Raw genomic sequence first — 20,837 nt, 5'->3', positions numbered from 1 at the left:
CTGTTCAATATCTACCTCAAGCCACTAGCTGAGCTGATTCGGTCAATGGACCCTCAGTTCTACATCTATGCGGATGATGTGCAGCTACTCATACCCATTGAACCAGACTTACCTACAGCCTTGAATAAACTGATTACTTGTCTAACATTAATTCAAGAATGGGCTAAATACAACAAACGTTGCCTGAACCCAAGTAAAACCAAGCTTCTCTTGGTCCCTAACACAAGTGGATACATATCTGACATCAAAATCCCTTTTGGGAAGTATGAACTCCCCCTCAAATCACAAGTCAGGAACCTTGGAATACAGTTAGATTCAACACTTATTCTGATTCCCCAAATCCAAGCAACCTTCAAGAGCTGCTTCTACTATTTGCGACAGCTACGCTGCCTCTCTCCTTACATCAAGAAGGTAAATCTTATCCCAGTTGTGCATGCCATGGTAACATCAAGACTGGATTACTGTAATGCACTATACAATGGTCTGACTACAAAGGGCCTGCACCAGCTCCAGTTGATTCAGAATGCAGCAGCAAGACTCATAGAAGGTTACGACGTGACCACATCACACCATTTTTGCAAAAACTTCATTGGCTACCAGTACAATACAGGGCTAAATTTAAAACTCTATGTCTGATCTTCAAGGCCCTGAAAGGAAATGGCCCTGAGTATCTGAAGAATAGGATGATCCTCCACACACCGCCAAGGACACTAAGGTCCTCCCAAGGACTTTCACTAACTACACCCTCTCCAAAAGACATTACACGATGTGATACCCGCAAGCGAGCCTTCTCCGGAGTAGCCCCCACACTCTGGAATGCATTGCCTGAAAGGCTCCGCTTAACACAAGACTATCCCTACTTCAGGAAGCAGGTGAAAGCTTGGCTGTTCAACCAAGCCTTGAATGGAAGAAGTAACTAACTTGTTAGTCTCACTCACACACACAAGGATTGACTCAGGCTGCACATACTGCAGCGGGACATGTTAATCCACTCCTACCCTAGCTGAGATAATATTTAACCATCTCTCTGACCTCACATGCAACTTCCTTCAAATCAATCACCTTACTTTCTAATTCTTCCTATTTTCCTACTCATCTATATGTTACAACTTTGCCTTATCCCTCACTACCAATTATAATGTTCTAGTACATATTGTGTTGTCATTGCAAGTAGTATATCATGCCATACTTTGTATTGTTGTTCGAATATTTTTACTGCTCTAATTGCCTACTGCTCATGTTTGATCTATTCTTACTGTACACCGCCTTCAGTGAATTCCTTCAAAAAGGCGGTAAATAAATCCTAATAAATAAATAATAAATAAAATATAACCCATTCATCTAGATTGGTCTGGCAGATAAGGAAGTCCTGATTAGTCTGACATCACTAGGTAGTCAAGCTCAGGTCAACAGGTAGAAAAGTCTCAACTCCTGACGGGACAGAACCCTTGGTTTCATGCTACTACAACATCCTATATAATAATTCTCCAACGTTCTAATGTGCATGGGACTGTGGCTCCGTCGGAGATGGTCTGCTAGGCAGTTTAGAATGCACTGATGTCAGTGATGGCACTGACAGCTGATTCCAAGGTAAGGGGAGGAGTAGGGAAACATGCAGAGTGTGTTTCCCTACTCCTCCCCCTGCCTGGGAAACAGCTGTCAGTGCCCCCCCCTCGGCGCAACACCCAAGCCCCTGCCCTGCAAAACCGCGAGCCAGGCAGGGGGAGAGCGTGTTTCCCTACTCCTCCCCCTGCCTACCAATCAGCTCTCCGTGCCCCCCCCTCGGCGCAGCACCCAAGCCCCTACCCCCCCCTCGACGCATCACCCAAGACCCTCCCCCCGGCGCATCACCAAAGCCCCTACCCCCCATCTCGGGCACATCAACCCCCTCACCACCCGCAGCCACCAATACTAACGCTGTCCGGCCGCTGCTGCTTCTCCTGTGGAGCAGCAGCGGCTGGTACAAAAAGAAAAAAGCCAAAAAAAAGATTTTTAACCTGAAACACAGCTCCGTAGACAGCCATCTGGCATTGGCTGTCGTCACTGCAGCAGCTCCTCCTCTCCCCTCCACGTCACTGCCCCTGCAGGAAGACCCCGGAGGAGCGCAGCGACGTCAGAGGGGAGAGGAGGAGCGGCTGCAGAGATGACAGCCAATGCCAGATGGCTGTCTACGGAGCAGTGTTTCAGGTTTAAAATCTTTTTTTGGCTTTTTTCTTTTTGTACCGGCCGCTGCTGCTCAACAGGAGACGCAGCAGCGACCGGACAGCGTTAGTATTGGCGGCTGCGGCTGGCGAGGGGGTTGATGTGCCCGAGGGGGGGTAGGGGCTTAGGTGATGCGCTGGGGCGGGGGGTAGGGGTGGGTCGCTGGACATGGGTGGCTGCAGGGGGAGAGGAGGGTCGCTGGACGTGGATGGCTGCAGGGGGGGGGCAGGGAAGAGGGAGGTGGGGAGGGGGTCCTGAGACCAGATGGGTGGCTGCAGGGGAGGGCAGGGGAGACAGAAGGGATGCTGCAGGGGGGGCAGGAGGAGAGGAGGGTCGCTGGACATGGGTGGCTACAGGGGGGCAAGGGGAAAGGAGAGGAGGGTCGTTGGACATGGGTGGCTGCAGGGGGGCAGGGGAGAGGAGGGTCGCTGGACATGGGTAGCTGCAGGGGGAGAGGAGGGTTGGTGGGGAGGGGGTCCTGAGACCAGATGGGTGGCTGCAGGGGGGGGCAGGGGAGACAGGAAGGACGCTGCAGGGGGGGATTACCTTGCTAGCGCCCATTTCATTGCCTACCGAAATGGGCCTTTTATACTAGTTTACATATAATCCAGAGTACAAACAGAGGGTGAAATGGAAACAAATTTATCCCACCACTGACAACTACCACCAAGATCCAGGCCTGTTTTCCCATTTCATCAGAACTATTGATCAAAGTTCTAAATATTTAAATTAAATTTCTCATGTTTGTGATACGTACTTGTGGAAAAGGCATGTGCCAACAGGATTGGTCCATGCTCCATCTCGCTTTTCTGCTTCAGTAGCAAATCCAAATGAAACTATAGGACCAGTGTCATCATCTGTATCTCCATAGGAAACAATTTCAATCTCCCAGTAAAATGATGGAGCCTAGAAAAAAGCAGACATGATTACTGGGAAATCCAATTATTTTCAGCAACTTCTGTTATTATTTTGAAAGGCTCTACCTCTCCAGCTTTTTTTTTTTTTAAACTTTATTTAACGCATCAGTAGAGTTACAAAAGCAAAGCAGCCAAGAACCCTGCAAAAATAACTCATCAACAACGAATTCCACAACTGTGTATACATCTCCTCGTTAAAGCCATGCATTACAGCTTATATCACTCCAGCTTGTCCAGTTATTCCTTAATTGGAGGGAACCCCCAAGGATTCTAGAACTCTACCGACTCTTTTTTTTTTTTTTTTTAGATAATTCTAGATACCCAGTGTACCTGAATGTAACTCACCTTGAACTACTACTGAAAAGATGTGAGCAAAATACAAATAAATATTATATATTAGAGGGAAAGCAGGAAAGTGTTAAACAAAAACATCATCACTAAATGATTACAGTTTATATTACTTAAAGAGAGAGAGAGAGAGCGCTTATAATGCAGAACAAAGGACTGCCACAGTCGTAATCATCACACTAAATCCAACAATATAAGTGATAATAAGTGTCTTTACTGAATATTGGAATTTTCAGATAAGTACTTTAAATTTGGGTATTCAATAACTTTTTCCAAGATTCACTAAAGACATTTAGGGGCCCTTTAACAAAGGCACGGTAAGCCTACAGTGTGCTAAAAGAGCACTATTGTGGGATGTGCTGAGGCATCCCATGACAGTGTTCTGCTTAGCGAGCACTAATTCCAGCTGGAATGTCTGGGGGGCGGACAGTAGGCGTGCCTGCATGAATTGGGTAACATGGACACATTACCGTTCACTATCCAATTATAGCACAGGAGCAGTGTGGGAACCCGTACCACCTCCTGAACAGGTGGCGGTAAGAGCTCCCAGTGGTAATGGCCATACACTAATGGGAAAATTAGTGCAAGACCATTACAAAAACAATCGCCAAACGTGGCCATTTTACTGTCATTCTAAAAGTGGCTGCAGCACGCAGGAAACCCATACGCTGACAGCAGCACTGGCCACTTTTTAGCACTGTTTTGTAAAAGGACCCCTTAGTATCTCTTATATTGTTGTGTTTAGTGCGATGTTTACACTATGAGATAAACGATACTGTAAGTTCTTGAGACTGTGGAAGTCCTTTGTACTAGATTATAAGCAAAATACACACACACATATTTATTTTAACTTAATATAAATTGCATTTAGTGATGATGATTTTAACACTTTTTAAGCTGCGAGGCTATTTTGTTTTGGAATATCTTTTTCAGATAAAGTATAGAGAAATTAGCTCTTACCTGATCATTTTCTTTCCATTAGTCCTTCCCACTACTCCAGAACCTGTGGGATAGACATGTCCATCAACCAGCAGATGGAGATAGAGAACTGAGCGTAGACATCTCTCTCTTGGCATCTGATCCACCTCCTCAGTATTTACATAAACAAGCAGTAAGGAGAAACTTTGAAAAAACACAATCACCTTAAACAATTCACCAACCTAACACTAACCAGATGAGCAAACATGTCTGGACTTCTCATCTCTGGACAACTAGTAGAGAACAAGAGATATGCGGGAAGCACCATGTAAGATGACAGTTATTTGACCATTACTTCACATCAACTAAACATCTCAAAAACCTCTGGGTGGGCCTCTGGAATAGCGGAAAGAACTAATGGAAAGAAAATTATCAGGTAAGACCTAAATTCTCCTTCCATTACATAGCTTTCTATTATTCCAGGACCTGTGGGATTAATCTCGAAAGCGGGTGGGATCCTGGCACCACTGCCCTGTGGACCAAAGCTCCAAAACCGGCTTCTGAGCATGCCGCAATGTCCACCCTGTAGTGCTTGGCAAACGTATGCAGTGTCAACCATGTTGCTGCCTTGCACATATCTGCGGGAGACAGTAAGGGAGTCTCCGCCCAGGATGCTGTTGTGCAACTCATAATATGAGCCCACAAGGCCTGAGGAGCCTGCTTTCCCGCAAGCAAATAAGCTGACACAATAGTCTCCTTCCGCCATCTAGCAATTGCAGGCTTGGAAGCCATAAGGACAAACCTCTGCTTACCAAAAAACACAGTCTGTCCAATTTGCAAAACTTATTTGTGAATTCCAGATATCTAATGAGGACTCTACGCACTTAAAAAAAGCTTCAAGGAAATATATTGAGCCTCTTTTCCCTCTTTGTGAAAGGATGGAAGCTCCACAGATTGGATGAGTTGAAATGCTGATACCACTTTTGGAAGAAAGGAAAAACTGTGTGCAGAGAGACCCCCTTCCTCTGAAAAGCAAAGAAAGGGATCCTGACGATAGCCAGAACCTCAGAAACCCTATGTGCCTATACAACAGCCACCAAGAACATGACTTTAGCATAAGATCTTTCAAGAAGGCCATCTGGAGTGGCTCAAAAAGTGGCTTCTTAAGAGCCCAAAGGATTAAATTAAGGTTCCACTCTGGATATGGCATATGATAGGGAAGCCACAAGTGGCTCACTCCCCACAAAAAGTGAACGATGTCTGGGTGAGCCGCAAAGAATGTCTTGTGTAGTCGGCCCCTGAAACAGGCCAAAGCTGCAACCTGAACCTTTAGAGAACCCAACGCCAATCCTTTCTGAGGGCCTGCCTTGAGAAACATAAGGATGTGAACGATTTGAACAGAGAAGGTAGAAATCCACACTCAGAACATGAGCTCTACAACATCTTTCACACCTTTGCATATGCCATGGATGTGGAGTTTTTCTGAGCCTGAAGCAAGGTAGCAATGACTGAATCAAAATAACCTTCTTTGTCTTAACTGAGCCCTTTCAATGGCCAAGCGTGTCGCTTGAAGGCCCAGAGGCCACTTCAAAGGCTTGTTTCAGCAAGCATAGGTCTTTTAGGGCAATGCCCCATTCCGCCAGCAAGGTGGTCATCTTAGTCACTGCTGTAACCAGAGAGTTCACCCTGGGACGCTATCTTTCTCCTCTGGAATGAATGGGTAGAGGCGAGCCATGGCTCCTCCCACTCACGGTCAAGCATCCAGTGAGACCCATTCAGCTATATTGAGGTCCTGAATATCTCGATGCATTGGGAAGGCCTTAGTAGGACCTCTAAAGCCCCCTCATAATTGAGGAAGATGGAACTCCTGATGCTGAAGCAGAAGGCTCCACAATGGAAAGTACCACCAGTGCCTCAGAAATAAGAGTACTGAACTCCTGTTTATGAAACAATTCAGTACTTTGAGATCATCCCCCTCTTCAGGAGGGAGCTCACCCTGCTCTAACAGCTCCTTCAACGACAGCTCCTTGTGGTGAAAATGGGGACATTCATGCTTAGTGATATGTAATGCTGACCTTTCGGTGTATTTCCCTTGTTTGGAAAGCAAGTAGTGTCTGTCCTCTGCATTATGGCTGTAGCAGAGGTCTGTTTTTCTTTGTAGCTTACCTTTTCTAAAGAGGAAAACTCCTGAGGGGAAAAGTAACCTGCAATGCCATTGGCCAACTACCCTTAGTGCTAATGCTCTGTGCCCTGATTGGCCCTGTGTCACGACTGTGGTCCTGACCCCACTTTCAGACTCACCTTGTCTTCCGGTGGTCAGCTTCAGAGGTGGCTTCAGTCTGTTTTTTCCCTTGCATTCTTGCCTTCTGTGTTTCAAGCCTCAATCTGGTATTCTGGGGATTTCAAGCCTCTTTCTTGTAGTCATGACATCATCAGTGAAGGCCATCATAAGGAAGTTGAGGACATTCATTCAGGGCTTTTGCAATGCCAAAGGTCTCCAGGTTCTAATGCCCCTGTATAAGTCGTTGGTGAGGCCCCACCTGGAGTAGTGTGTTCAGTTCTGGAGGCCGTTCCTTGCTAAGGATGTAAAAAAAATGGAAGCGGTGCAAAGAAAAGCTACGAGAATGGTATGGGATTTACGTTACAAGACGTATGAGGAGAGACTTGCTGACCTGAACATGTATACCCTGGAGGAAAGGAGAAACAGGGGTGATATGATACAGACGTTCAAATATTTGAAAGGTATTAATCCGCAAACGAACCTTTTCCGGAGATGGGAAGGCGGTAAAACGAGAGGACATGATATGAGAGTGAAGGGGGGCAGACTCAAGAAAAATGTCAGGAAGTACTTTTTCATGAAGAGAGTGGTAGATACTTGGAATTCCCTCGCACGGGAGGTGGTGGAGATGAAAACAGTAGCGGAATTCAAGCATGCGTGGGATAAACATAAAGGAATCCTGTGTAGAAGGAATGGATCCTCAGAAGCTTAACCAAGATTGGGAGGTGGGGCTGGTGTTTGGATGATGGGGCTAGTGCTGGGCAAGACTTCTACGGTCTGTGTCTTCAGAAGCTTAGCCGAGATTGGGAGGCGGGGCTGGTGTTTGGATGGTGGGGCTAGTGCTGGGCAAGACTTCTACGGTCTGTGTCTTCAGAAGCTTAGCCGAGATTGGGAGGCGGGGCTGGTGTTTGGATGGTGGGGCTAGTGCTGGGCAAGACTTCTATGGTCTGGGTCCTGAAAATGGCAGATACAAATCAAGGTAAGGTATACACAAGAAGTAGCACATATGAGTTTATCTTGTTGGGCAGACTAGATGGACCGTGCAGGTCTTTTTCTGCCGTCATCTATGTTACTATGCTTGCCTGTGTGCTTGTAGCACTTCTGCCTTGTTTCTTAGCCTGTGTGGGCACTTCTGCCTTGTTGCTTTTGTTTGCTAGTGTGCCTGTGTGGTACTTCTGCCTTCCTTCGTATTTGTTCGCCTGTGTGCTAGGGTTAACACTTCTGTCTTGGTTTTTGTTTGTTGTCTGTGTGCCTGGTTGGCACTTCTGTTGTGTCCCTTGCTTGTTTGCTGGTTTGGCTCTTCTGCCTTACCTAGTGTTCTGCCTAGTCTGCCTTGCCTCATGTTCCGCTTTGTTTGTTCTGCCTTGAGTTCTGCCTAGGTCCTTGTTTATATGCTTGTGTGAGCTTGGGCTTGCCTGTAGCCCCCTTGTGTTTCTGTGGGCTCCAGTGCAGTTTTGCTGCTTATGTTCAGCCTTCTTGAGTTTGCCTCTGCTTGTGTGTACGTGCCTTCTCTTTTGCCTTCTGCCTTTCTACATGGGTTCCAGGTCAGCCTTGCGGCCTGTGTAAGAGGGCTCTGGTGTGCACAGTTACCAGTTCAGCCGTGTGGCCCGTTTGAGTGTCTTTCCTCTTGCTTTACCTGGTCCTGTGTACCATGTTCTTCCCTAGTCCAGCTCTGTTCCTGTGTACCCTGTGCTTGCCTAGCCCAGCACTGCTCCTCTGTTCCTGCCTGTGTGCTTTTGTACTTCTAGTCTGTTCCGGTCCTGCCTGTTTAATACAGTCCTGGTTGGAAGGTTCGCCTGCTGCTGCCATTCATCGGCAGTGGCCCAAGAGCTCACGTTTTTCTGTGATCATGACACCCCGAAGCCAAAGACCTAACCCAGAATGTGCTTGAACTCCCCAGTTGGGAGTGTGGAAGGAGTAGACCACTGCACTGAGACGCTGTTCAACTCCTGTGAGCAGTTACTTTTCCTGACCTCCCCAGGTACTACTTAGGTAGTAAAAAGTTCAGCTAGATTAACCACCAAAGCCTTATTATCTTACCTGTTATTGTTTAATGTTTAAAAATTTTAGTGTTCACTGTTCTACTTTTTCATAGTAAACCTATTAGTTTTTGTTATTCTGATCGTGAGCCCTTCTGCCTAGGCCGAGGCTTAGCAAGGATCTTGGCCAAGGCATAGGGTAGACCAAACAGGCGCTAAGCAATACTACAGCCACAAAGCCCCGCACACTCAGGACACTCAACTAGCACCAGCAGAAAAGGGAGATAAACCACTCAGGCGGGCTTCACGGCCAAACGGGAACCCACTCGTACAGAGGCCAAGCGTACGGGCCTGATGGCCGAACTGGAACAGAGTCGAACACTAGGGAAGGGAAAAAGAACAACGAGAGGTCCCAAATGGGACTGGAGCACATGCAACGCACACAGCGCTAGCTAGTGACACAAGGGAAGGAGGATAGACAAAAGCTGGCAGGTACAGGCTACAACCGGAGGAAGAGAATGCAAACATAGGCTACACAAAAACACAGGTAGCAGAGGCAAAGCCCACAAGAAAAAAAGGAAAAGCCAAGGACAGAATGAGACACAGACTTACAAGAGCGAAGCTCCACAGGAACACTCTAGGCTGTACCGTACAGCACTCAAATACATTAGGCTGTGCCATACAAGCACTCAATGGTAAAGGGAAGCCACCTATAGGCATACACAAGGCTGTGCTACACAGCACTCAAGGATAAAGGGAAACCTATTATAGGAATACACAAGACTGTGCCACTCAGCACTCAAGGGAATCCACTCACAAGGTTGTGCCACAGATTCCAATAACAGACACTGAAGACAAAGGGAAAAGCAAGCAAACAGGGAAAGCTGCCTTTACGTACACCAATCAGATAAGGAGCAATACTCACAAGAATCAGGAGACAAACACAGCAGACAAAGAGTTAAAGCAGGCTAAAGGGAAGAGTTGCTTTTAACACACAAGTCAGGAAGAAGCAGGGCTTACACCACAGTCAAAGGTTTAAAGCTAACAAAGGGGAAAAACAAACGAAGTTCTTACCAGAACACAGAGACAGAGCAAACAGAGCACCCACAGCTGCAGGAAAGCAAGGTAATCAAGGACAGCAGCTAGGCTAGGGAAACAATCAAGTATACGCTGGGAACAACCACCACACAGAGAAGCTACAAGCAACAAGAAGAATAAGCAAACTCCAACGGATGCACAGTGTGCTACTAGCACAGACAGAGAGAGGGAAAGAGGCTCAGCTGACAGGAATCAACGCCAAAGCAAAGGCTGTAGGGAGAGATAAGGTTTAAACAGATCTGCCTTCTGATGTCTGCTGCTTCAGCTGTTAGCTCAACCCCTGACAGGCCAATCAGAAGCGAGTCCCAGTCATTCCCCTGCCTGACTTAGCAGAATCATAAGAGTTTGTTAGCTCTGGTGTCCTGGACTGACTAAGAATCCTGGCAGTTTGTGTTCTCAGTCTTCGATTGCTTTTTTTTTTTTTTTTTTTAGGAACTATAGGGCCCCAGGATTGCGGCTCCCAGTATCCCAAGACACCACCGGGGAAATAACTTGTGGGTAGAAAACTCACTCAGAGACAAGTGGGACCCAGCAGGTGAGGGTATGCCAGTGTAGGTGCAGGTGCACAGGTGCAGGCAGGCCTGAGAAGTGTTGGGTTAGACCCTCCGAGTGGCCACATGGTTATCCTCAGATAAGTGCTAAGGGTCACAATAAGGTGTTATTTGACACTTCTCTGAATAGACCAAGGCCACATCAGATAAGGAGGGAGAAGCAGAGATAGCCTCATCTGCCCATTCCTGGAGGTCTCAACGAGATCTCTTAGGAACCGGAGGGGCAGCAGGGCGAGAAACTGAAGCACCCTGCAGCAACTCTGCTTCAGTAAATAGGCATGGTGTAAGAGGAATATAAACTCCAGAGAAAACAAAGATTCCGATGCAGCTAAATGCTCTTTCGGGCCCTGAAGCTGTAAAATAGCGACTGTACTCTGCACATGATCAAAGGCTGCTCTCCTCACTTCCAGTTGGCCCTGACAAATGGTGCCCATTTCCGCGCTCTCCTGCAACAAACTACACACTGGCCCTACCGGAGAGCCCAAAGACCCCAGCACATTTAGATGCACCAGATTCAATGATATGCTGCCACAGACCATTTCCTCCACATCTCGCAGGATTCCCGGCTTGCACGCACTGCAACGCACTAATGTCGGCCAGCAGCACCCACAGTGGGAATACCGCATAACTGCCTCTGCAGGAGTCACCATTCACCCCACCTGTGACAAGTGCAGCATAATGTGTCCCAAGCAGTGATCTCTACAAATGGTTCCGAGTCCAACTTTAGTTGGACTTACCACTGCCGGCTGCTCCCCCCAAGCTCACAGTCTCCACAAGCCTAACCACAGATGAGAAATTCTCAGGAGTGATATTCTGTCCCATGCTTTCCAGCAAACCTGTTTCCTTCTTATTTTTTTTTTAAGATTGTGCTAGAAAAGGAGAGCTCCACAGGAAACAGGGGAGAGGTGAAGGGAAGGAAGAAGTACATTCACAGGGCACCACCAAAGACAGGGATCTGAAGACCTCCAGATACGACTCTGAGATCAAGCCACCCGTAAAGCTCAACTGGAGACCAGCTGACCAACTGGACCAGGAGCAAAGCACTCAGAACCAGAGGCTGAAAAGTGTGTTCATCCACCTGTTGGTGATAGAAAATACTGAGGAGCTGGACTGGATACCAAGAGAGATATGTCTCAGCTCACTTTTCAGTTCTCCATCTCCACCTGCTGGTTGATGGACACAACTATCCCCACAGGTTCTGGAATAGTGGGAAGCTACATAATGGAAACCCCCATATACAGGGGACACTCAATGAAATTGCATGAAAATACTTCAATCAAAGAATAGTTAAGCACTGGAACTTGTTGCTGGAAGATGTGTTAATGGCAATTAGAGTATCTGGGTTTAAAAAAGGTTGGGACAAGTTTCTGGAGGAAAACTCCAGAGTCTGTTATTGAAATGGACATGGGGGAACCCACTGCTTGCCCTGGGGATTGGTAGCATGGAATGGTGGAACTAACTGGGTTTCTGCCAGGTACTTGTGATCTGGATTGGCCACTGCTGGAAAAGGGATACTGGGCTAGATAGCCATACTTGGTCTGAACCAATATGGCTATTCTTATGTTTTTACAACAAACACTCTCACACTCATACACTCTTCCCAACTTCACTTCCCCTATCCACCCCCATCCTATCCACTATAACCCCCCCCCCCTTCTACCTGTCTAGACGGTTCCCCACATACTACTCTTGCAATGCAGTAGTTCTGCACCAATTATTCCCCTCCTTTTCACCCACATTGTGGCCATGTTCATGCAAAACCTGGCCTAAGCTGAACTGCTTCTTGTCAGGGTCATCAACGTCCGTGCCTTGCTTGTCAGTGACCTGCTCCATCTAGACCCATTAGATTTACCTGCAGTTCTAGCCAGTGACCTGTGGGGTCACTGTAGAGTGATGGATGCCAAGCTGGTTATGTCATCAGTGCTGAGCTCTTCTTAAACTGGCCTCTGAGTGCACTCAGTGTTCTGGCAATAACTCCTGATTGCGCTCAGGCCTGCCTGAGGCTCTGCTAGTTCCATCTGCTGTTTCTTGGTCAGGCCGTGGCCTGAAGCATTGCTGCAGCTTCTTCTTCTTCTTCTTGCTCTGTTCCAGCGAAGCCTGCTTTAAAGCCTTGGAGTCTGAGAGCTTCTTGTCCTTCAGCTGAGTCCCCAGTCGTTCACAGTGAGTCCCTGGCCACTGACTGCAGTGAGTAGGCTCTCTGCTGAGTTTTGGATTATGTGTGCTAGGACGACATGGAGTGCTGTCAGTACTGGACATCTCAAAGTATCTCTGGATGAGGTGGCTGTGCTCGGAGCGTGGAGGGATCCGCGTGGGCTGTTCCTGGTTCCTGTTTGCTGCGCTGTACTTGTGTGTCTTTTGCCCTGGGAACACTGGCTCAGGCATTGCTTTGCTTAACCTGTTTGCCCTGGGACATCGGCTCGGGCATTGCTTCTTAACCTGGTTGCCCTGGGAGCATCGGCTCGGGTATTGTTTGCTTAAACCTGTTTGCCCTGGGAGCATTGGCTCAGGCATTGCTTTGCTTAAATCTTTTGCCTTGGGAGCATTTGGCTCGGGCACCTCAGTGACGGTTTACTTTTCTTTTGTGCTAACCTTTGCCTCCAGCAAGCGGAGTGGTACGCTCAAATCCCCTACCCGCGGTGCAGGTCTATAAGAGACTATTTTTAAGTTCCTTTTGCTACTTGCCATGGAGGTCCCGTGACTTGCAGGAGAGTCCTGACAGAATGAACCTTATATGACTGCCAGCGGTCTTTCCGCTTCCAGTCAAGTGCCCTTTGCTTTGTTGTCTCGCCAGGGCAGGCCTTTGCTTAGTCCCTTGTGCTTTTATGTTTGCTTTTCCTGTACAGCTAGGCTGTCATTCTATTTGTCATTTTGTATGCCTTATGTTTTGCCTTGCTTTAGCTAGTGTTAGGATGTGCAGCTAGGCTGTTTATGTTCTCTCTCCTCTCACGTTTTATCTGTGCTGTTTTGTTTGCCTTTTTGGCTTGTATTCCTTTTGCTCCCAATAAAGCTACCTTACTTCACCTCCACTTGCAATCCAGTCCAGTTCTTTGAGGTACTCTTGGCTCTCACGGGACTCCATCTACCCAGAGGTGGTTGAGTGATCCTCACACAGCTGCCTCTGGGCCAAGGGCTCACAAACGTTACACTTCCAAGCAAGACAGCAAAGTTACAACATTAAGGAGAACACTGAATGTGGAAATGACAGGCAATCAAGATGAGCCTTCACTGATAAGTTAAGGCTTTAACACATCTGCATGTACTGCTACATATATTATTAACAACTTACCTGAAAACTCATCTTTCCTCTGAATATCATTAACAGCACAGTGCAAATAATTGTACCAGAACTGACTCTCAGCATCTACAGATACTACAATCACTGATAACATGTTCATAATAATGTAAGAACTCCTCATATCTCAATCTATATACACATACACACAATCTATATCTATAATCTATATATTTATATATATCTACCTATTTATGGGCACATTAAAAACCTGCTTTATGTTCAGAGTAGAATAAGAAATTTGTTCTTCTCAAAACAATTAGAAAAGCACTGAACTTCTGTAACCAAAAATATTAAAATTTACAAAGTACCACAACCAAACCCAATCCCTAAAACTCTGCTTTTTCCAGATCTGGAGAATCCCTCTCCAGTCACTTACGGATGATAAGTAAAATAAAATCTGTGGTCCCAGGTAACCAGGCACTATTTTATAAAGACACAGACGCCCATGTTTTGTTATAAAATACTACATTTAAGCAGCAGAAATCACACCTACCTTGCAGGCACAGCCACTTACACCTGCTCTTGAGCAGATGTAAATGTTTGTGTCTAGGTTAGCATATTTGCAAACTCTACCCACATTCCATACAAACTCCGCCCCATATATGCCCACCAGCAAAGCAGGCACCATTTTGTCAAAGTGTGTATTTTTATGCCAGTTCGTATTTTATACGAAGCCACTTATGTGCAAAAAGGACTTTATAAAACTACTACTATACTTCACAGCACTTAAACTGCTGCATACACAGTTAAGATAGAAAATAACTGTAGCTGAAAAATCCAAAACAAAAATGCTCGATTGAAAAAAAAAAAAAAAAAAAGCCTAAAAATCCAACTCCATGAAAGCTATTTCTACTGAGTTGGGATTTCTTACCTGGACAGGAACTGGAGAAGTTGCATAGATAAATGTACCCCGCGGCAAGCCCCCACCTGCACTAGGGTCTGCCAGAAAGGTCACAGCAGCAAGATGTGATGAAAACATACAGGCTCTTACAGGTGGAAACATCCTGGATGGGTTCCAAGTAATTTCCTTGGGCTGTGGAAGGAATCAACTGATAACCATCAGATTTATTTCCAAACATGCATTTCTTTTTTTTTTTTTTTTTTTTATTGAAATTGTTATCAAATAAACAGCTTACAAACTGCCAACATTTCAATTACAATTTGCTTTTCATTTGTTGAATTCCCCCCCTCTGATCAACCATATCTTACCCTCCCTCCCTACCCAGGTGGTGACTGAGTGTAATCATTATATTGTTCATAAAGTGTCCATATCTTATTAAAAGATAGTACGGATCCTCTTCGCATGGCTGTTAGCTTGGACATTTGGTAAAGAAAGTCTACTTTCCTAGTTACCATCTGTAAGGATGGTGTCTCTACTTGCTTCCACTTTCGAGCCAAGCCTATCTTTGCAGCTACAAAATATTGAATCGCTAGTCTGTGCTGCCAGCTTGGTATGGACGCTGGCCGGAAATGAAGCAAACAGTTCTCCGCTTTCCATGCAAATGTGCTCTGCAGTATGCTGTTAACCAGTTCAATTACAGCTTTCCAATATATCTTTACTTTCTCGCAAGTCCACCAAATGTGGTAAAATGATCCCCTTTGTCCACATTCTCTCCAACATTGCCCCGAGACTCCCGGGTACATCTTATGGAGGCGTTCAGGCGTGTAGTACCACCAATACAATATTTTAAACCCATTTTCATTCACTGATTGTGCTAGTGATGGCTTAAGTAAGTATTTGTAATTTGCTTTCCATTCTGTTTTGGTGTATGTGGTCTGTAACGCATCTTCCCACTGGGCTTGATAGCGCATCTGTGGGTCGGTGCGCCCCAGCAGGGCCAAATATATGCGAGTTATGCCTCCCCTGCCTCCCCCTCTACTAATAGCTATCTCCAGATCTGTTTCGGCTAGGTCTAACTCATCTTGCGCTTTCTTTTTAATGAAGCTACGTAAGTTACAGTAATATGTAAGATCTCTTTCTTTTAGACCATACTCTTCCTGGAGCTCTTTGAATGGAATCATTTTTCCCTCTTTCCATAACTGTCCCAGTGTGCATAACCCTGCTTGGGCCCATATCTCAAATACCTTCTCCGATTTCCCTATTGAGAATCCTGTTGCCCACCTTATAGCCGTTTGCCGATAATAATTCCTCTCAGGGAAAAGCTTCTTCCTCACTTGATACCATGTCCACATAGGATGTTTTAATCCAATGGGAATTTGTTTAATTATGGGGACCAATTCCTCCCCTGGTATCCATAAAATGTCCCCAATTGCTCTCCTACCCAACCATGCTCTTTCCCAATGTAACCATTTCTTAGTTGCTCCAGGGGACCATTCTGCCAAAATTCGAAGTTGTGCTGCTTGATAATATAAGTAAAAATTTGGTACCCCCATTCCTCCTCTCTCCCAAGTTTGGTACATCATAGTTCGTCGTACTCTTGGTGGGCGTTTTTTCCATATATATGTGAATATTTTGCGATTGAGTTTTGCAAAAAAGCTATTGGGGATTGGAATTGGAATTGCCATGAATAAATACAACAATTTCGGGAGCAGCATCATTTTAATCGCATTAATACGTCCTTTCCAGGAGACATTAAGTCCTTCCCACTTATCTAATTCGCTAAATAATTCTTCAACTTTTTGGGGAAAGTTAGCTGCAAATAGTCCCTCTATTTGTGTTGTTACCTGTATTCCCAAATATCGTATGGATTTTGTCGCCCATACAAAAGGGAAGGCGGCCTTAAGGGCCTCCAGTTCCTCAGGTGGTACCGTGAGATTAAGGAAGATCGACTTGTCTAGATTGGGTTTAAATCCCGATAATTGCCCATATCTTGCTAAATGTGCTACTATCCTCTCTACCGCTTTCAGTGGATTCGAGACTGTCATCAGAATATCATCGGCAAACAGCATAAGTTTATGTTCCCTTAAGCCCCTCACCACCCCTGTCACCTCTCTATCTTTCCTAATCATATTGGCCAATGGTTCCAATGACAGGGCAAACAGCAGTGGTGACATTGCACATCCCTGTCTGGTTCCCCGCCAAAGGTTAAATGTTTTTGTGTATGTCCCATTGACCTTTATGGTGGCCATTGGTGTCTGATATAGTAAGCGTAACCAGCTCAAAAACCTCCCATCGATACCTATTCGTTGTAATGTTGCAAATAGAAACGACCAGTCCACGCGGTCAAACGCTTTTTCTGCGTCTATTGATAGTAGTACCGCCGGGGTCTGGTCGTCTCTCACCTGTTGAATAATATGCATTAGACACCTTATATTGTCAAAGGTCTGGCGCCCCTCTATAAATCCCGCCTGATCTGTATGTACAACCCCTGGTAGTTGCTTCTGTAACCTTCGGGCCAAGATTTTTGTGAAAATCTTATAATCCACATTTAGGAGTGATATTGGTCTGTAAGAGCTACATAATTTCGGGTTTTTCCCTGGTTTTAGTATTAAAGTTATCGCTGCCAGTCTCCAGGTGTCTGGTAGCTTCTGCAAGTCTTCCAGTGCATTAAAGAGTTTCTGTAATACTGGTATAAGGTGTCTACTAAATAATTTATAAAATCTTGTGGGGAATCCATCAGGGCCAGGAGCTTTACCATTTGCCATATCTGTTATTGCCCACCCTATCTCCTCCGCTGTGATGGGTGCGGATAATTGGGTCGACCCCCCTCTCCCTATCTGAGGTAATTCTGCCTCTTGCAAGTATTTCTCTATTTCATCTAATTCAGGCGTTTGTTCTGGTTCATATAGATTGGTGAAGTGAGCAAGAAATGCCTCATGCATGTGTTCAAGTTGTGAGATATAGCCCCCTTCTGCCGTTTGTATACCCCCTATATAATTGCGTTGAGACATTTTTTTTAGCTTACATGCTAGTAGCCTACCCGCTTTGTCTCCAAACTCGAAATTTTCCTGCTGTGCTATTTGCAGTTTGACAGCTAAATCTACCATCTGTAACTCATTCAGCTTTAATCTCAATTCCTGCATTTTTGACAGTTCTTTAGTGTCTTTGGGGTCTTTTTTATGTTGTTGCTCAAGCTGCCGTAATTCTGTTCTAATATTATCTTCCTGTGCTGCTCGTTCTTTTGTCAGATGGGTTCTCAACGCTATTAATTTCCCTCGGAGCACTGCTTTAAGCCCCTCCCACACAAATTGTGGGTGGATCTCTCCCACATCATTATATTCCAGATATTCCAGAATATATTTCTCTATTACCGGGATATTTTTAGTGTCCAATAGAAGTGCCTCGTCCATCCGCCAATATCTGGCGCCCACCTGTCGGGCCCCCGCCATTAACTCTAGGACCACTGGGGCATGGTCAGACCAGGTACGAGGTTCAATATGTGTTTCCCGTGTTCTATTTACCACTATCACATCTCCCATCCATCCATCTATTCTAGAATATGTTTTATATTGGGAAGAGTAATATGTGTAATCTCTTTCTTGGCCATGCTTGGTTCTCCATATATCTGTTAGGCCCCATCTAGCCATGAATCTCCTCCATATTTTCCTGTCTGATTTAGCATATACTGCCTGGCCTGTGGAGTTATCTAAGTGTGGTTGGATTGTGAGATTAAAATCTCCACCCATTATTAGGTGACCTTGCAAGTGCTTTTGTATTTGCTGTTCTACTTTTTCCACAAACAATCCTTGTCCCGTGTTTGGTGTATAAACATTAACAATTGTATATTGAACATTATACAGTGATACTAACATTATCAAATATCTACCTTCTACATCTTTTATAACCTTACTAACCTCCCAAGGTAGTGCGCTAGACAACGCTATTAACACCCCCCTCTGTTTTGAATTGCTTATGCAAGATGAGAAATATATAGTGGGGTATCGTTTATGGCACACTAACTTCTCATAATCTTTTTTCAGGTGTGTCTCTTGTAAGAGTACCACATCTGCGTTTAAGCGCACCATTTCTTTGAATGTTAATTGGCGTTTCGTAGGTGAGTTCAAGCCCCGCACATTAAATGTTACACATTTGAACACTTTATCCCCCAACATCAATCCATAAGTCATTACTTATACACCACCTTTCCCTCCCTCCTCCCCCCCTCCCCCCTCCCTCCTTTCCCCATAACCTGATATAGCACATCTCTATTGCAATCGAGATCATGCCTATAATGGTGTGGACTTCCGGTCCCGTTTACTTTTCCAGCCTGCTCAATTTGTTTGATCCTTCTTTGTTGCTCAGTGTGATCTAGCCCGATCCAGTTTATCATATTATTAACACCTCATGTGTTATCTTTGTATTCCAAGTGTGATTGCTCTTTCACGGGCCTTTCTCTGGTATTATTGTCTGCTCTGACGCTTGTCTCCGCAGCCTTCCCCGACCTTTTGAGACTCTCTGCCACTTCTGCTTGATATTTCTTTGAAATCCTGACGATGGTTTTGGTGTCGATGTTTTATCCATCTTTTCCTGACCCAAATATTCATGAGCCTCTTCTAGCGATGCCACCTTGCGTTGTTTGCCTTCTTTATAAAATGTTAGGGCAAACGGATGTTGCCATCTGTATTTTATTCCTTCTGCTCTAAGCTTCTCCGTCAGCGGGCGCAGTTCTCCACGCCGTTTTAAGGTGGTAGCTGCTAGGTCTTGAAACAGTTCAATGGGGTATGTCTCCCATGTGATTGGGCTGGCCACTCTAGCTTGGTGCATGACTTCTTCTTTCACTTTGAACTCCGAGAAGCAGGCCACAATATCTTTTGGCGTATTTGCCTTTCTTGACCCCAACGCCCGATGTGCTCGTTCTAGTCGAATAGTTTCTGGGGCTATTGGATGGTCAGATGTGGAGAGAAGTTGGGCTGCTATTGCTTGCACTACTTTTTCACAATTATTATATTCAGGCAGATCCGGTAGGCCTCGCACTCTAATGTTGGAGCGTCGGCTTCTATTTTCAAGGTCTTCCACCTTGTCCGTCAGAAATTTCATATCCGATTGGTGTTCTGCCACATGTTTCTCTACTTCATTTAAAGTTTCTGCATGTTCTTCTAGCCCCATTTCTACCTCATTGACACGGCTCCCCAGGTCTTTGATTTCTTCCCTCAAATCCGCGCTCAGTTGCGCGAAATCTTGGCGCATCTCTTTTATATCTTTTTTTATATCCTGGAGCCAAGTACTTAATTGGTCCCATTTGTCCGGCGGGACCTCGTTTTGTCCTTCAGTTTCTCTCTCTCTCTGGCTCACCGGCGAATTCGGGCTAGATGCGTACTCTTGGCCTTCGTGCTCTCCGGCCGGATTCTCTGACGCACGTTCCCGTTGGCGGTAAGCGAAGTTCGCCAAATCTGCCTTTTTGAGTTTTGTATCGGCCATCTTACAAATCGCGGTGCTATCGCTTCACTCTCTCGTAGCTTCCACCTTGTTTTGTGGATCGTTTGCTCGTTATATTAGCTCGTTTTCGGGCTGGAAGACGGGAGCTCCGCAATCAGACCGCCATTGCAGAGCGTGACGTCACCGGAAGTCCTCCAAACATGCATTTCTCAGTGTGTTTTTTTACTAGTATTTAAATAAAACATCTCCCCATCTCTTGATTTTTTTACTACTCTTTCCTCCCAAAAGAATTGCCTGAGTGGTTCAGGGGATCTTCACTGATCCAAACACTGGATAAACCTCTTCTAAAGAGCATCCTCAGTGCCATCACAGTAGCAGCAGCCAGCTTTCCTCCCTCTCCAGGCCTCAGAACACCACTATCCCAGACCCAACCAGTCCCGACTATATTTGATAGAATGGCAGTTGGCATTAAATTCTAATTTCTGAGAGAGTTCATGTTAGGTAGTTAAAGGTCAGGACAGATTTAGAAGAAAAGTTACCTGTCTTCGGTCTGTCTGCAGTGGAGGAGGAGGAGGTCGAGCACAGTCTCGATATAACATCCTTAATCTTTCACACTGCACTTCTACAACCAAATGTCGCTCACCTGCAATGTTACAAAAAAGGCAATTTTTGATATCTTCATTTCACAATAAAGCAAAAATGTTCTATACTGCAATGCATTCCTTAAGAAAAAAATGATGAAAATATCTCAAACCATGATTTTTAGACTTTTAAATGCTATACAAAGGTGAAATTTGGACATACCTTTCCTTCTGTCCTGCCAGGCCAGTCCAGTACAGATGACTGGGTTCTGTCCCCTGCCAGCAGATGGAGCCAGAGGAAAAAAAATGCTCAGAACTCACTTCAGTGCTTGGTGCTGCCTTCGGCTCATCAGTATTCTATTTCAAAGCAAAGACAACCAAAGGCAATTCTTA

The 20,837-nt window shown here is 45.5% G+C and overlaps 1 protein-coding gene across 1 annotated transcript in view; it reads right to left on the bottom strand.

The window, feature by feature from the left end:
• HECTD4 (HECT domain E3 ubiquitin protein ligase 4) overlaps window positions 1-20,837 on the bottom strand; it is a 467,625-nt gene that overhangs the window by 149,883 nt on the left and 296,905 nt on the right. The window contains 3 exon segments of the mRNA XM_030218637.1: window positions 2,960-3,108; window positions 14,458-14,619; window positions 20,403-20,506. Of these exon segments, the coding sequence (XP_030074497.1) occupies window positions 2,960-3,108; window positions 14,458-14,619; window positions 20,403-20,506 (415 nt within the window).

Source organism: Microcaecilia unicolor, chromosome 11 (genome assembly GCF_901765095.1).
Source record: "Microcaecilia unicolor chromosome 11, aMicUni1.1, whole genome shotgun sequence".
Lineage (NCBI taxonomy): Eukaryota > Metazoa > Chordata > Amphibia > Gymnophiona > Siphonopidae > Microcaecilia > Microcaecilia unicolor.
This window is presented reverse-complemented; position numbering and strand designations above follow the sequence as displayed.